The 17,506-nt window shown below is 44.5% G+C and overlaps 1 protein-coding gene across 6 annotated transcripts; it reads left to right on the top strand.

The window, feature by feature from the left end:
• The first annotated feature begins 1,090 nt into the window (after positions 1-1,090).
• On the top strand, positions 1,091-17,399 carry Rfx. 6 transcript variants are annotated; one of them, NM_141742.3, is made up of 11 exons: positions 1,091-1,468; positions 5,954-6,418; positions 6,626-7,010; positions 13,032-13,110; positions 13,186-13,423; positions 13,490-13,654; positions 13,734-14,192; positions 14,378-14,680; positions 14,899-15,213; positions 15,424-15,792; positions 15,862-17,399. In NM_141742.3, exons 2-11 carry the CDS (start codon positions 6,173-6,175, stop codon positions 15,994-15,996), a joined length of 2,694 nt encoding a protein of 897 aa, NP_649999.2. In that variant the 5' UTR covers positions 1,091-1,468; positions 5,954-6,172; the 3' UTR covers positions 15,997-17,399. The 6 variants fall into 6 exon arrangements, with proteins under 6 accessions (NP_649999.2, NP_001097738.2, NP_001247021.1 ...); NM_001104268.2 differs by having other exon boundaries at positions 6,650-7,010; positions 15,862-16,997; NM_001260092.2 differs by having other exon boundaries at positions 6,650-7,010; positions 13,186-13,654.
• Positions 17,400-17,506: the final 107 nt, after the last annotated feature.

Raw genomic sequence — 17,506 nt, 5'->3', positions numbered from 1 at the left:
TTCCCCTAATTTGCTATCATTCATAATTGATTAGCTTTGTTTACTTTTACAAATCTTGCAAGACATTAAAATAAATACCTTGCTATAAGGAAGAATTTTGGGTGCACGTTTTCTGTGATAGACATGGGCATTTTCAGACCTGTCACGAATTTTTAGTAATTACGTAGATTGTTACTATCTTTTCAAAGGAATTTTGTTTTGACAGAAAACAAAGTAAAACTGTCTAACAAAAATCCATTTGAAAATTATTTATTATTTACAAATAAATTTAATGTTCCATAACATTTTTCACTGTCTGGAGTCAGAATTCTGCTGTTGGCAGTCATTGAGGATTGTGACGCCCTGGACTTGACACAAAATAAAACTACTTAAACTCGTAATGGAAACCCACTAGCCCACATTTAGTGTCATCCCCTTTTCCCAGCCAATCCACGAGGCAGAATATCAGCATGATTGCATCTAAATAGGAAAAATATATATTAAATACGATTCGCTGCAGCAGATCTATAGGTTTACGAAGGCAGTGCAATAAATTCCAGGTTATGGCTAGCTGATCGTTAATGTGCAACACGTGTTCACTTCACTACACTCACCTGAGTCTGAGTGCCTAACCTGCCTAATTAAGCAAGGCAAAGCAGAAATACAACAAGCGGAGGCAAAAAATAAAACTAGAAAAAGTAGTAAGCAAGCGGTCGTAAGAGGTCCCCCCACATTATTGCTTCATTCCTCCGCTCGTTTTACTGGCTTTTCTAATTACCACAAGTGTTAAAATGGCATATCCCAACAAATTAATTAACAAACAATGTGCGGCAAATTGATCACGTTTGCTGGAGGTCGCAAAAAATACCCGGCGACAGAATCATTTCGTGAAAGTTGTTTTTATTCAACCAGTCATAAACAATAAGTATGTGGGCAATTTATTTCGATTCAAAAAGGGCGCCCTTTTTCGAATTTTCAACGTTGCCGTGTGAGTGGCATGCTTACCACCACTATTCGAACAGCTGTGAGCGTTGCCACTTGTCTTGAGGATTAACCAACACTGCTGTCAGCTGTTTTTTGTCAGCAACATATTATTATTTTTTTGTTTTTTCCAATTAGGACGTGCTCAATTCCCCTGAAACAATGAAAATTAGTAAAAAGAAGTGACAAATTTTGCAGAGGATTATGAGATGTAAAGAGCTGACCAGGCGAAACCCAGAAGATGTCAACAGTCGTGATTTTTACGTGTGTTTGTTGTTTTGTTCTGTTGCCTAGCAACAAAAAAATCCAAAACACTAGCCATTTCCTTCCGGTCCCGTTACTACGTCGTAATCCAGTTGGAAAACCAAAGGATTAGCAGGAATACCAATTAGAAAAAGGAATCCCCACGAAATCCCCAACGAATATTGGATAACAAACTTCGGAAAGGTTTTCAAAAACCCAAAATATTGCAAATGAGTTCCAGGAGCCGAGCTCCCTAGTCACTAAGGTATGTTCTAGATTTTAGTATATATAGCTATACATATATTCACACCACCCTTTCCAAAATTCTTCATTATTAGGAAAAAAATGAAAGAAAAACTTTTACTTCCAAACGAAAAGATCAAAAGCCGGTGAAGTTTTCTCATTTTGTAGCCAGCGAATTTTCATTGAACGAGAAAATGAGAAAATTACCCAACCAGCCAGGTAGTCAGCGGTTTTTCCGCATTTTCATTTGCGCGTTTTCCCATCTGAAGCGCTCAGCCATTTAAAGACAATTAAGTCGAGTCCTCGTGGCGGTCGACGCATCGCAATTTGTATCCCAAGGAAAACTGGGAACAGCCATCCCACCCTTACTCCCTTCCACGATTTCGTATCCCTCCCCACCCCCGAAGGTCCCCTCCATCCACGTTCCATATCCATATGGAGTGTGCCATGGCCGGTTGCACATTACAACGAGTCCTTGCGCCAGGTGTAAGACCAGGAATCCACAACTCCCGGCACACTCGAAAAAATACACTGCTGATTCGAAGGCTATCAAAATATTCGGTCCAATTTGGGAAAGGTTAGCAGAATTCTATCCCCTTTCTATAGAGAACATGTAACAAACAGCTTTTACAAAATATAAGCTAGTTAACTACATAAATGCCATGGCAGCAACTAAATGGTTTTCTTACTAGTTCTCAAAACATTTCACTTTTCCTTTCAAAACCAAGGAATGCACATCAATTCATTTGAAATTAGGTTTCGTAAGCTTTCTATGTTCCTTCCGAAATTTGGAGAAGTGTACAGGACCAACGCCAACCTCCTGTGCACTTCCGCTTTGCTGCCTCGCCACTCGTCCTGCTTCACTGCCTCCGCCTTCTGCCCCGAAAACAGATCGAATGGGAAAGGGCACGGGGTGGTCGGGGGAAAAGGACACGGCCGCGGTGGAAGGGGGCCGGGCAAGACGCATGACACACGCCTAACAAAGGAACTGCCGCATTGCATTCATCATCTTCATTTGATGATGTGTCCATTCCAATGAATGTCAATGTCAATTTGCCCATTGGTCCTTAACGAAATTGAAATGGCGACAAAAGTACGTAATATTAAAAAACATAACAATCATGACAATGATCAGTTTCATATGGTTCTAAAAGTTTCACGAACTAACTAGCGATTGTGATGCTGATTCGAAAAGTAATACAATTCCATTAAAAAATTAAGATACATTGAGGACCATTACCTTTTAATTTTTACAAATTTGTAATGATATATGTAAATATGCTATCATATACGATAAATAGAAATGCTTGTTAATGTTTCATATAAATATTTTTAATAATTGTATATAAACAGAGTATCAAAAGGATAGTATAGAGTTTAGAGTAGAGTATATCTACAAAATTAAATGCATTGGACATTTAAAGTTATTTTTGATAAGAAATAGTAATGCAAGTTAATCATTTCTACAAAAATGTTGGGCATCAATAGTATGACAATAATGTCTATTCCCACATCAACCAACTGTGATGCGCATTCCACATCCGCACCATCCAAATTCGAGTCCTGTGCCCAACACATGTTTCATTATCCTTTCTATCGTACCTGCTGCAGCCGTTAAGTGAATGTGATTAGGCCAGAAAGAAAACGTCACGCTGCCTGAGCTTCTGCATATTTTTATATTTGGCATTCGGTATGCCCCATTCCCATCCTGGCGTGTTGTCCCTATAACAACGCAGCTGCCGGCGGAGGAGGAGGTGGTGGCTTAGGGGCAGGTGGTGGTGCTGTTGGGCATTAAAAAAGGGGTCAATGCCACGGAGTGGACGAAAGTGCTGCACCCACTCCAGCTATTCCACCCCAAGCCCCTTAATTTTGTAAATTTGTCTATCTCTTTCTCATGTAACTTCACAGTGAACCAGTCTTGAAACAACGCATTTGTATAGTTTATAGAATTAAATAATAATTAGTGGAACTGATACCTTTACAAACTACATTGTGTATGTTTTAAGCTTGCTTACATTATTTGTAAAGATTCCTATCGATATTTCAGTTTATTTCAGTTATTATTGTTTATATTATATTTTTAAAAAGATGGCATAGCGAGTTTTGACTGTATATGTTGGCTTAACACATGTTGTACTAGGCATCGAATTCAAACGGCATTCAAATGAGTTTCCATCTCGCTCTGCCAGCAGAAAATTCACTGCACTCGAAACAGCCGAAACAACAAAAACACCGGCTGTAGGAGCAGCGAGTGCATTTTGACCAATTCGAATTCCCTATTACCAAACTATCAACCCCTTTTGGCCATTGTCATTGCCGGAGTGTTGGTAGTTTGTTCAGTTTATTCAGTTTGTGTGCTGATGTTGGGCAAAACCATTTTTCCGCCGTAGTTGCATATTCACGTTCGAAGTTAACACACCGCAGCAGCAATAACTATAGCAGCCAGCAGATATATTCCACAGATATCGGTACATACACATATATACACGGCTATATATAAACGGTAAATCCGCCATCATATAGGGAAAATCCGGCGAGAGCAGCGCCTTTGCAGGGAGAATAAAATCCCGAAAAATTTATTTGATCAATAATTTGGCGTTGCGCGTCCTTAGTGATTCGTTCGCGTTGTGTGGGTGTGTACTGTACAGGTGTGCACCTGTGCAGGACTGCTGTTGGCGATAGTGTTAGTGTGGGTGTCGTGACTGGGAAAACTTCCCCTGGAAAGCCAGTGAGCTGCACTTTTCACGCGTCAAATTTATGAGCTCGGTAGCCCAGCGCGCCGTTTGATTTGTGAACTAAGGAACCAAAGGAGCCGAGTGCACTTCCGTCCGGGGGAAACGCATTAGCTATCCACCCACTCCAGAGAACCGTACTATCATCCCCCCAAAGGAACTCCCAACTTCGTTTATTGTTTATAAACAACAACTTTGAACGTGACGTATGCCGGGTCGTTTGTCCTGTCCGCGCTTCCAAAATGGGGATCCCCTGCCATTAACCGAACCGAACCACCAATCCCCTGCCCCCAGCAGGAGTTCAGTTCACCCTTTTCGGGATGGACGTTGACGTCGCCAGCGACGCCTTCTCCACAACTTATTTACTTTGGGCCGGTTGCCCCGAGAGCAAGTGCATGTGGTGGCAGGTGCAAAAGTGGCAGCAAAAGCGCAGAAAGTGTGAAATTCAGAAGCTACAAATCAGCAGGATTGCAAAAGAGGACGAAAACAAATCTGCCAGATTAGAAATTTTTATAAAAAATTAGAATTTCTAAGTATAACATTACAGACTTCATAAATCGATCCACAAATAGCTTAAAGACTTTTGAAATAACTGAATAACATTAAAGTGAATTTAATATAAACGAAATCATTGTTTAATATAAAATTTAATACTTTAAAAATTTAACATTTTTATTAACTGAAATCATTTAAACAACGACAAAGAAAACTAAAAAGAATTCCAAATGAGTTTACCACCAAGTCAGCCAATAAAATCAACTTCAACTTTGCAATGAACTTTAACTTTCCATAGCATAAATTCTACTGAAAAGTAACTTGTTGTTTATTAACGATATATGTGAGTTACCTAAATAAATTGTGTTTTCCTTTGATTGATACGCGCATGTAATTTTGTTCTCGACAATTACAATTTGCCCAACTTAATTGGCCAAAGGCAGAGCCGTAGGCCAAAAATGGATACCCCGGGTGTGGTATTATGTAAGTACAGTGAACTCAATGGGCAACACTAACCCGAGGCAATCACTAAGGATAATTAAGTTAGTAGTATGTGTGTAACATAATATAGGATTTATAGGAGAAAGTTGTATTCACACGAAATTGAAACCATTTGATATAGTTTGCTTTTATATTACCAGTAATTTTTAAAGTTTCGAAAATATTTGAATTTAAGAGTTTACCTTAAAAGTTTTATGAACGCTGTTTCGAAGCCCCTCCTCAAAATAAAACCTACTACGCTTTTGCCTCTGGTGATTCCCCAACAACAACAACAAAAAACGAGAAATCCCCAAAACATTGCCCCCAAATGTATGATGTACTTGAAACGAAGGAGCTTGCCCAAAGATTCCCCAGCAATTGGAGGGAAATCAAAATGGCCGACCGGAAAAAATACGACGTTGTACACAATAGACATCCGTATATATATGCACATATTTATACTTATATACGTAGAGATATATTTTTCTGCTGCTGCTCCTGCTGCGCGGAGAACAAAGCGATGAGGAAATCAAAGCATCAAGAAATACCTGCGAAAAGTTTAATTTCATAGCAACGCCCCAGCGGAAGCTGCACAAGCCACCACCACAGCACCGCCACCACCCACACCACCATCCGCAGCAACAACAAAGGATCCTTGGGAGGCGGGGACCATTGGGATAGGGGAATGGAGTGGGATTGAGCGCTCGGGTGGATGATGATGTTGATTCCTTATTGAATACCTGCTCTTTGATTGACGACATGCCTTGTTAAGTTTGCAAAATTTCACTTTTTCCTTACAGCATCTCCACCAGGGGCCACTTAAAGAAGCCGAAACATTGAACCTAAACACCGCCATTGCCTTAGACCTCGAAGACGAGTGAATAACTAGTACTAGAGGGATCTAGAATAGAATACGAGCTTACCTACTTAGTCAACGAATTTAGCAACCCAGGTGCAGCCACTACCATCATCGGAGCAAATAACTTTGTGGAGTAGCGAGCGCAAAACATCAAACCCCAATGACCACACGCCTGGCTCCACAGCGCCAGTTCATCCTCTCGACGCGCTCTGCCATCGTGGATGCCACCTCGCCACCTGAGGACTCAGCGGAGGAGCAGCAGCAGCTGACTGTCGAGGTGGAGAGCGCCACCAACGGAGTCATTACCAATAGCACCACATCGCCACCGCCGCATGCCGAGCAGTTCGAGTTCTGCACGGAGGATGGAGTCGTTGTGTCCGCCACACTGGAGGATGTCATGACACAGGTGGGTGCATTCCCGAGTAACTTGGTAGAATCTCATCAGGGATAAAGAATGCATATTTAAGGATTTGTTTAGTTATTTTTAGCTATAAGTATAAAGCAAAGATTTCCGTCGTTAAAATTTAGATTAAATTTATGAAATAGAAATTGGTGCTCCATGAACAAAAGATAAAATAATTTAATAAAATAACCATCCTACCTGGATAAATAGGTAAAACTTTTCCCCCTCTTGCAGAACTGCCAGCTCTTGCAGAAGAAACTAGTCGACGAGGACGACGATTCGACGGGAGTAGGAGCAACGGATGCCGATCAGCTGGAGGTGATTAGCGTTGTACTGCCCATGGATGCCGAGGACTCGACCAGCGATGCCCATCTACACGGGCATGTGGTGAACAGCAGCAGCGACACCATGGGTACCATTACCACCACGGAACCGAATGGGACCACCGTCACCCACTCGATACCCATTCACAGTATGGCCGATCTGGCCGCGATCAAGGATGGCGTGGATCTGGCCCAGCAGGTGGCCAATGGCCAGGTGACCGTGGTGCAGACCACCGAGGACGACGATGGAACGCCCTTCATTACCGTGACGGGTGAGTCTAGGAATATAGGATAGAATCTATTCAAATCCAGAATGTAAAACGATATTTGGATTGATAAATGAACAAAATATATAATATAGTGATATAGATTTACTTAACTATGATACTCATTTAAATTATATTTTATTAAAAAGATTTACATTGTAAATGAGTAAGGAACATTTGGCAAGAAAACTAGACCCCTTATCATAAGAAACCCAGTCAGGAATTAATCAAAAGTTAGGAGGCATAAATCCAATTATTATTTTAAGAGAACATCGCATTCGAAAACGCCTAAATCATTAGTGCCGCCGAAATTCCCCTAATGAAATATGCCACAAAATCTGATGGATAAATATCAATCACGATGCCACTTTGCTAATAAGCGCAAAAACTGCGAGGCCGCAAAAAAATCGCAGTTACGTGCGATTCGCGTTGGCGATTTATTCCAGTTGAGAGCGGAAAAACCCACTTTGGCCAGGTCCTGAGCCGAAAGGGAAACTCCTGATTCCATGGGCGGCACTTGCAGTGGGCGGAAATCAAAGCGGCGACCAGCAAACGGGAAACAACGGACGGCAAAAGTCGCGGCTTTGTAAACAAACATAATGACAGGATCAACATGTCCCAAGAGGGGCAGGAGGAGAAGGAGGGTTGGGGAGTGAGCCAGAAACAAGGACCAGCTTAAAATCCGGAGTATTTTAAACGTTTGCCTGATATCACAATTAAAGCGACTTAATTTGAAAACTGAAACGCGGATGAATGGATGGATGGATAGGTGATGAGTTGGGTGGGTTGGTGGGTTGGTGGGTTGGTTGGTTAGGCACATGAATGGCTGGCAGACACACACACCCCGCTGCGGATTGAGATACTACCTGTCCACGGACACACGACACGGATCCGTACGAGCCACGTGCAAAACAAAAAGCAACAAAGAGGCAAAGTGCAGCTGGGACATCGAGACGATGGATGATGAATACAAGGATGAGGACGACACACTGGGTTCTGATACGAGTATACACCCGGCGCACACATAATTATTATCATCCACTCGAGCGCCGCACAATGAATTAATCGAGATTACACTTCGCCGCGAAACTATAGATATCTACAACAAAATCGGACAACGGGAAAAGGGTCGGATCGCCTGATTGTTTGCCATCGTACTTGATTTTATTAGCACAAATTACCACCACCAGGACACGCAGGAGGGCAAACATCCGTATCCGAATGGCAACATCGGGTAATCACAACAAATTGAGAGGGCTTCACACGGTGCCTCATCCTGATCCGAAGCTAAGGGAGGGGTGCACAGTGGGTGGGGATGAGTCGACGACTCGCTAATAACCGCCCGCTGTCAACTAATACCTTCGTCCTTTTTAAAAGGACCCTCAACTGCATCACTGCAAGAAATCTTTCTAAACTATACGATATTTCACACATCTGCTTGTAAAATACATCATATCTTCCCATGAATCATCATAGCTTGTGTCTCATTTTAATTTTATAATTTCAATTTTAATTTTCATGGCGTACTTGTTAAGTTTTCTACCAACAACTTTCTCTCAGTGCACTGATTGCCAATAAAAATTGATGCGGAATCCCTTTCATATTTCGTGCGTTAGGGCGTTGCAAGCTCCGTTCCTGTTGTGGGTGTTTATCAGTTGGGTGGGTGGGTGTTCGTGGATGGGAGGATGCCCATGTCATAACTTACTCGTACCTTTCTCGAATATGTTGCATTGTACTTTTCAATTGATACGGATTTGCTGGGTGCTCATCGAATCGACGAGGCAGAAGACGACGAGCTTAACCTTTAATAATGCCAGCGAATAAAAATAGAAACATACAAAACGCGGGAATCCGTACCAGTTGAAGTGGTTAGTCTGTGATTGCCAGGATGGCCAGGTGGACAACTGGATTGTGGGTGGTGGTTGCCATGTTGCCAAGTTTCTGGCTTGCAAGTTCCAAGCTAGTTAGAGAACTGTGGCATATGCCGGGCTTCTTTTAATTGTGCCAACAAAAACTTATTTGTTCCCGCTGCCCATCGAGATAAGCGCAAATTTATTTGTCAAAAGCGAGTCGCAGTTCATAATTCTCGGAGAATGCTATCTCGCTGTGGCAATCAGAGCAAGTGAAGCTCTACAAAGGACTCACCTCTGACCTCTGACCCAACGGTAGCCGGGGCCAATCCCAGTGAAGCTCACATCCCCTGCCAGTGTGTCCGGCTCACAAAAAGGTTAATTGTTTGTTGACGTTGTAGTAGATGCAGGATAAGCCAGCTGCGCTCCCCCTCTCACCGCCTTATCCTGCACTTGTCTGTTATCGTTATCCTGGCAATTTGTGCACAACCCGGCTCCCATGTTGCCCATGTGGAGTGGAGCTGGGAATTTGCACAAGTGGCGCACCAAAGTGGATATTGCAATAAACCTTTTGAACTCTCAAAACATCCGAAAGAACATTCATCGCTCTGATCAATCGAGCTTGTTCAACTTTTCATTATACATTTTGTGCTTGATCTATCTTTTAGCTCAACAATGAAGTCTCTCGAAATATTTGTTCCTTTCTTCTCGTTTTGATAAGATCATCAGGGGCTTTAAATTGTTTTATTAGCTCGTATTATGATAATTTATTTATTCCGTTTAGAGGGTATAAAATGGCACCCTTATTCGTTATTTACTTGATCTTATCCTGACTAATACCAAAGACACATAGCTAATTTCATGCATGTTTAATGTTTTATTTAAAATCTTTATGTCGCTCATTTAGTCTTCAAGATAACATGTTCTATAAAAAGCTGTCCAAGCTAACTTCGTTTGCCTCAAGATCCAGCTGAGCTGTTATCCTTCATCATACTTCATCTGCAATCTGCTAAAGATTCAATCTGAGTCCATTCCAAAGGCAATTACCAAAGCAAAACTGCTTTGGCACTGAAACCAAAGTCATTGAAAAGCCAAAATGTTTTGGGCGAGAATGCGGTCCACTTGAAAGAACCTCAAAAGATTTCGTATATGTCGAAGTGGAATTGTCCTATGCCCTGACAACTTTAAAGGACATTTGCCAGTGCAGCCTGCCAACGCCTCCATGCTTCCATATCCATGCTTCCATATTCACGCCACTCATCACTTCTCATCCCCAAATGCCCCAAGGGGCACCTGTTAATATTTACAGTTTGCAGCAGCGTGTCAAAGGGAAAATTCAGGGTTTGGGGGTCAGGGGGTTTACAGCCCGCAGGTCTGACCGCAACAACTTCAGGATCCACACACATACACCAGGACATGTGCTCCTCGACGAGGAATTAATATCTGAAATATGTCATGAAAAGCGGTGACCAAGAGGAAACTGCCAAAACAAAAAAAAAAAAAAAAAAAAAAGGAAGGGAAATACTGGCCTGACCACGGGAGAATATGGAAAAATTCCACGCATCGCATGCCATTCCGGCTGCTTTCTCTCGTGGTGCTCCATCCAAACCAAAGGGCTCCAAAAGAACCACCCATATACAAGCCACCCAGCCACCTGCTCGCACCTTATCATCGGCCATGGAGACACCCACAACGGCAGCCCGGCGACGAAGGGATGGCAGCAAGCGATTTGGTTGGCCAGGATACATCCTTCAGCATCCTGATCCCGGGGGTTGAAGAGCGAGCGTGCGAGCGAGAGGGCAACATGGGGAAGCGAGACGGCGAGGCTGCCTAGCAACCGGTGAGGAGTGGGATTGGCCAGGCGGCGTTGCCTTGACACCGTCGTCCTGTTGCCATCCCGCTTGCGTATCCAGCATCCCAGCTTGACGCCACACTGTCGTCCCCCGAGTCCACCCATGTCGACCACCACTTGTGCAGATACCAGAAAATGCGACTTTGAGCCCGGAATTAGCCAGCACACCGATTGAAACGGGGACGGCAGGATGGGAATGGGCGGCAAGGACGGGGTAGCAAAAAAAAAAAAGCTACTCGAGGGTCTGGGTTGGATTACTCGCTACGGGCATACGGATCATAATAGCAACCACCCACCCGGCAACCACCCAACCGCCGAGGCAGCAGCCGCCGTTGTTGTAATTTAATTCGTTGCTGCGCCGCCGTCGTCGTGAGTTCGCCATCATCATTATTTTCGGAGGCATATTGCTAGGATAACATTTGATTTTGGATTCAGTTGTAATTCTACCGTTCGCAGGCACTGGTTGCTCCGTTTCCACGCCATCCAGCATCCAGCATCCGTCCTTCGATTCGATTCCGGCCACAGCCATCGCAACCCAAACCTGTTAGTCGGTTACAAATACAAAATACCACCCACTGGAGCAGGACAATTTTGAATGGAGCGATTGCCTGGTCAAGGATTTCACTTTCGCTTTCCGAACTGAGTTGCTGGCCAGTTGCCAGAAGCAACCGGGTGACTTCTCCACTTACGAAACTAAGCTTTGGCGTCTTCGATTTGCATATTTGAACTTGCAACTGTTCGTCGCCGTTTTCACACGATGTTACAGAATCGTTGAAAACCTTCTATGTGGATAGTAGTTCTAGAACTCTTATAATCATATTTCCAACTTTGGATTGAATTTCATAATGTTGGATTCTCACAAACTTTAATACTCGGATACTTTCAATATGAGATGGATTTCTTAACTTTGGATTACAAATCTTGAAACTTACATCTCTGGACTTCGAACCTATGAACTTGAATTTTATATTTTATTATTAGAAAGTAGTTGTGTCTAATTGTTGAAACTTCTCGAGTTCGAATTGAAAAAAAAATCTTCTTTAAACGTTCAAAAACTATTCGAAATAAGTCGAAAGCTTAAAAGGCGAATATGTTTGGGTTTTCAAAGGAAAGCGAGATCTTTTCAAAGCCTAACCAGTTTGAAGTGGTGTACATCGTCGTTACCGGAATCATCTGAAGTACAATAAGACACCCACCCGGACTAGGGGCCAACAATTCCAGCAGCCTACGCTCCACTTCCGGCCAAACGAATGCATTCGCGGTACGGCTTTGACTGCCAGACGCGCCATTACCAACAACACCAGCAGACGCACCACCAGCACCACCACCACCACCACCCAAATCCACCGTGTAGCATTCCATTGGAGTCGCCACCAACGCCGCCAGTGATCAGCCCCAGCGCCGCTGCTGCCGTGGCCTACTCGAATCTCCTGGAGAAGTGCCGCTGCAAGCAATCCGTGGCCGCCAATCCCGTTCCAGCACCACCCGCCCAGCTTCAACTACAGTTGCACCACCATCATCATCACCATCACCACCAGACCTTCGTTGCCAGCGCCAGTGCAACCAGCTACAGCAACTGCTCCGCGCTTGGATTGGGTTCGAGAACGGGATCGGGATCGGGATCGGGAAGTGGAACCGGATCCACTCCATCCACTTCCTCGTTGGCAAACTCGTCTTGTGCCGCCGCAACAAACATTTCGGGGGGATCCTCCAACGCAACCATGTACCACCACCACCATCGACGACACAATAATTTGTCCTACTGCGGTGGTAAATATCCTACTCTTCATCCAATCGCTTTCAGTTCGAACTTTGAATAGTGAATCTGGACCACCTGTCGTCGGGTTAAATGTGTTCGTCTTCAGTTTGTGGGTGTCAAGTGTTTTCCTCCGTGATGCCAATTGAATGTAGTGAATGGACTGAATACACAAAGGACTTCAGGCTGTTGACTTAATCAATAGCATTCGAGAAGGAAGCTTTGTGCACAAAGTATTTAGTTCAATGTTAAATAAACGTTATGGAAGTAATTCCTGTGGCTTTAATAATATTAATATTATTAATGATGATTTAAGTGATTTTAGCACCAACAGTTACCGTCGGAAAAACATCAGTTTAAACCGCATTATATTATTGTTTATTTACATTTCTTTTAAGCTAGTTAGTTTAAGCAATCGATCATAGGCGAACCTAAGAAACATAGCTCTATATAAGTTATTAATGATCCAAAGTCGAGCTGTAACGTATATTGCAAAATATTTTTAAAAAGAGGCTCTATAAAAACCAAGTTCGTGGAAATAAAAACTTTATTATCCTGGTTTCTTTCAGTTTCGGGCCAGGAGCAGAACTACCAAGTGCAATATGTGGACTCTGAGCTGTACCACAGCAACTCAAGCCAGACGCAAATGTGAGTGGATCCGGGGGGAGATCGATAAGTTCGACCTTTATTTAAACCCCTTGTCTTTGCCCTTGCCAATTTCAGGACGTATCCGTTCTGCCCAGTGGGGGACTACCAGGGCAACGGCCAGACGGCGTACTACTCGACCACGGGTCAGTACGGAACCACCTCGTCGGCCGGAGGCTCCTCGAACGGAGCTCACTCCACGACGCTGCCGTACCTGGTGCCCGTGGAGGAGGGCATCCTCCTCAATGGTTCCGCACACTCGCTGTCGCAGTCGCAGTCACAATCGCATGGACGCGATTCGCCGCACAGCCTGACGGTGAGTAGCAGGGATTGGGAGCGGGATGCGGACCGGGTGAACGGAACTAATCGCCACTGGGTGCAGGAGGTCGCGTACATCCAGGAGGCGCAGAGCACGCCCCAGACGCCCACCTCGACGACCACGACCCATTCGGCTAGCGGCGGCAGCCTGGGAACGGGCGGTGGAGGCGCCTCCCCGGATTCCGACCAGAGTGCGCTCGGCAGCAGCAACAAGATTGCCTCGGCAACGGTGAGTGCATCCATGGCTACGCCCCCACGGACAGCATCCCCTAATAATATACCACCATGCACATCCAACTCTCTTTCAGATCAAGTGGCTGTCGCGCAACTACGAAACGGCGGATGGTGTGAGCCTGCCCAGGAGCACGCTGTACAACCATTACATGCAGCACTGCAGCGAGCACAAGCTAGAGCCCGTGAATGCGGCCAGTTTCGGCAAGCTGATACGTTCCGTGTTCTCCGGACTGCGCACACGTCGCCTGGGCACGCGCGGCAACTCCAAGTACCACTACTATGGTATCCGCATTAAGCCCGGCTCGTTGCTGAACAGCCAGGCGATGGACGACAAGCAGATGCTGGCCGCCGGCTACGGACCATCCTCGGACGGAACCGGCGGACCAGGCAGCGGACCGATGGTCAGCGTCACCAGCAGCACCGCCGGACAGCTGACCGGATCCAATGGATTGGGCGGTGGCCATGGCCAGCGGCACAGCAACGGCACCAAGAAGCACACCTTCAAGCCGGAGACCTACGAGGCGTGCATTCAGGTAGGGATTATTCTTGTGCTTTTGACATATTTTTTGAGATATTTAAATTCAGAAATAACTCTGAATCGTGTCATTCAAACTAAAATAGATTAAAACCATCTAAATTAGTTGTGCTATATTTGAAAAAACTATTTTTGAATCAAATCCATTTATTGATTGAATTTATTCCTTCCATTCGTCTCCAGTACATCGGCGATGGAACCAGTGCCCTGCCCTCGTTTCCGCCCATCGAGCTGAACCACAGCTTCAACAGCGAACTGACCCTGGAGGACGTGGACACCTTCCGGGGCCTGTATCGGGAGCATTGCGAGTCCTTCCTGGACGCCGTGCTCAATCTGGAGTTCAACACCGTGGAGTTCCTGCTGCGCGACTTCTGGCGGGCCAGCGACAACAATAATCTGGACGAGTGCGAGGAGGAGAAGTACTTGAGCAAGACGAAACTGTATCTGTTGTGCCACTGCGCAGAAGTGCAGAAGTTCGTGCGAGAGGTGGGTGGAGCGGCCACCAATGGTAGCCAATAGATAGCCGGCAATCGGGTCCCGAGTGCCGGGCATGTTCCGCGATTCACAATCTTTCATAGGCTTCAATCAGAATCGTAAACTATTGTGGAATTTATTAATTTAGTTTGAACACTAATTTTGCACTTAATGAATTGCACCGTGTCTGTTATTATTAAACTTAAATACATTGTTTCTCTGCCCCCCAGGTGGACTACCAATTCTACCAGAACACCGTCGATGTCATCATACCGGATGTGCTCCGCTCCATACCAAACGCCCTGACCCAGGCCATCAGAAACTTCGCCAAGAACCTGGAGATCTGGCTATGTGAGAGCATGCTGGGCGTGCCGGAGCAGCTTGCCCAGATCAAGACCAGTGCCGTCTCGGCATTCTGCCAAACGCTGAGGCGCTACACCTCGCTGAATCACCTGGCGCAGGCGGCTCGAGCAGTGCTCCAGAATGGTGCACAGATCTCCCAGATGCTAAGCGATCTCAATCGTGTCGATTTCCACAATGTTCAGGTGAGACCTTTGATATTACAAGCAACCAAAGGTGAAAGAACACGTTTCTTAGGTATACTATTTAAAAATCAAAAAGATTTATAGTCAGCTGACTCGTAGAACTTTGTATGGCAACAGGACGTATGAGTGATATGAAAACCTGTCAGCAGTTTTCAAAAGATATACCTTATAGTAATAGATACCCAACTAATTGAGCATTATATCCCGCAGGAGCAAGCTGCCTGGGTGAGTCAATGTGCGCCCGCCGTGGTCCAGCGCTTGGAGAGCGATTTCAAGGCCGCTCTGCAGCAGCAGAGCTCCCTGGAACAGTGGGCCAGCTGGCTGCAACTGGTGGTGGAATCGGCCATGGAGGAGTACAACGGGAAGCCGACTTATGCCAGAGCCGCCCGCCAGTTTCTGCTAAAGTGGAGCTTCTACAGCTCTATGATCATTCGTGACCTGACGCTGAGATCCGCCTCCAGCTTCGGGAGCTTCCACCTAATTCGCTTGCTGTTCGATGAGTACATGTTCTACCTGGTGGAGCACAAAATCGCCGAGGCACAAGACAAAACAGCCATTGCGGTCATTTGCGAAAGAATGGTTAGTAAGCTGATAACACTACTTTCTATATATGTTTACTAAAACACGGTTACTATTCGCAAATTGCAGAAAAAGGACATGGACTTTGAGTTCGAGTGCCAGTTCGCCTACATTACCAGCGACACGGAGCACCAGACGACTCCGAGCTCGGCCAGCAGTGGAGGCGACGTGGGCAACGAGGCCAAGCGACTGAAGCAGGAATGAGGCCCCGAGATTTGGATGTCCATGTGGATGCAGTGGCTGGCATGGAGCGGCATATTCGTAGTGTTTATGTAACCAGTAACCGTTGACCCCATCAGTGTGCACCCCCAGCCCCTGTCGTCACCAGTCATTCAGCTCTGCATTTAATAATGGAACCGTGTTGTATATCCGTAATCGTATCGTATCTGTGTGCTAGTTTATAGCCCTTAGTTCCCTCACAACCAGCGTAGTCAGTCAAAATTTTAGTCGTTAGTTTTAGGCAGGATCCTCACTCATATGCAGGAAAAGATCTTTTGGACGGGCACTTGCGAAAATAGAAATGTCATGATATTGTTCACTTTTAACCATTTCTGTTGGAGATTAGGCAAACTGTTCACTGAATGTACGTTTTCAGAGTATATTACTTTTGGTTTAGTAACTAAGCCATTGTTTTATGATATGGGTCTTAGCTTGTTGACCGCCCAAGGGAGCTTTAACTGGGATTTGTCGAGTGTTGGACTGCCCCCGCATCGAAGTGAAGAGCCGTCCAGAGAGCAAGCAAGTTGAAAGCCAGTGCGACAGCATCGTCTGGTCTTGTCTGGCCTGATCTGTATTCGTAGGATACGTTTTAGTTTAAGTACATGTGCATTAATAATTGTAATCAACTGTCTACGATAACGATGGGTTTGGAGGTGGCATCAGTTTTGTCTGGTTTCAACAAACGATCTTGTATATCATAGCGCACGGCGCACACCACACACATAGTCTTAGCACCCACACGCGCACTCAGAGGAATTAGTCAGGAAGGATATAGATTATAGCGAAGGAACACAGCTCACATCGAACAGCTTGCTCAAGTTGAAGTTCAAGTTCTAGAGGAACACCCAGCTCAAAACTCAAAACGCAAAACACAAACCTAAGCTAAGTAAACAACAGGCCTTAAATGTGCAAAGATGAACACTCAATTTTGAAACAATACAATTTACCATACCTATATATTAATTATACATAAAGATTCATAAGCGTACGTGTATGTATATTTTAACTACAAGGAATCATTTTATTACGAAACATGTATTTTAACAGAGGCGCTTATCAGAGTATTTTATGCCATTTTGGATAAGAGTACGAGCAGCTAGCGAAACTGTTTTTTTAAGTCAACTAAGGGGTATGAGATACGCAGGACACGAACTGCATCGGTATCCAACAGTCTAGTCCTAGAAAGCACACATCTGAATTATATGCTCTGTACGGCCCAAGAAACCGACGATAATTACCAGCATTTCCTTTGTGGGAACTGGTTTTGCTCAAATTGCGAAATGCTTAGCTAGCATCTAAGTTCTATTGGTTGTTGAAAAATAAAAGTAATTTGAAAACTGAAATTTTAAAATGTCAAAACTATTTATGTATGTGAAATAAAAATGGTCAATGAAATAATAAAACAGTCTTTTTTATTCTCGAACATCAAAAATCTCAATAGCTTTAAAAATTAGTTACATACCTGTGTTTTGTTTCGAAAGTACATGGTAATAAT

Source organism: Drosophila melanogaster, chromosome 3R (assembly GCF_000001215.4).
Source record: "Drosophila melanogaster chromosome 3R".
Taxonomy (NCBI): Eukaryota; Metazoa; Arthropoda; class Insecta; order Diptera; family Drosophilidae; genus Drosophila; species Drosophila melanogaster.
The sequence above is the reverse complement of the archived record's forward strand: the minus strand, read 5'-3'. Positions and strand labels throughout refer to the sequence as shown.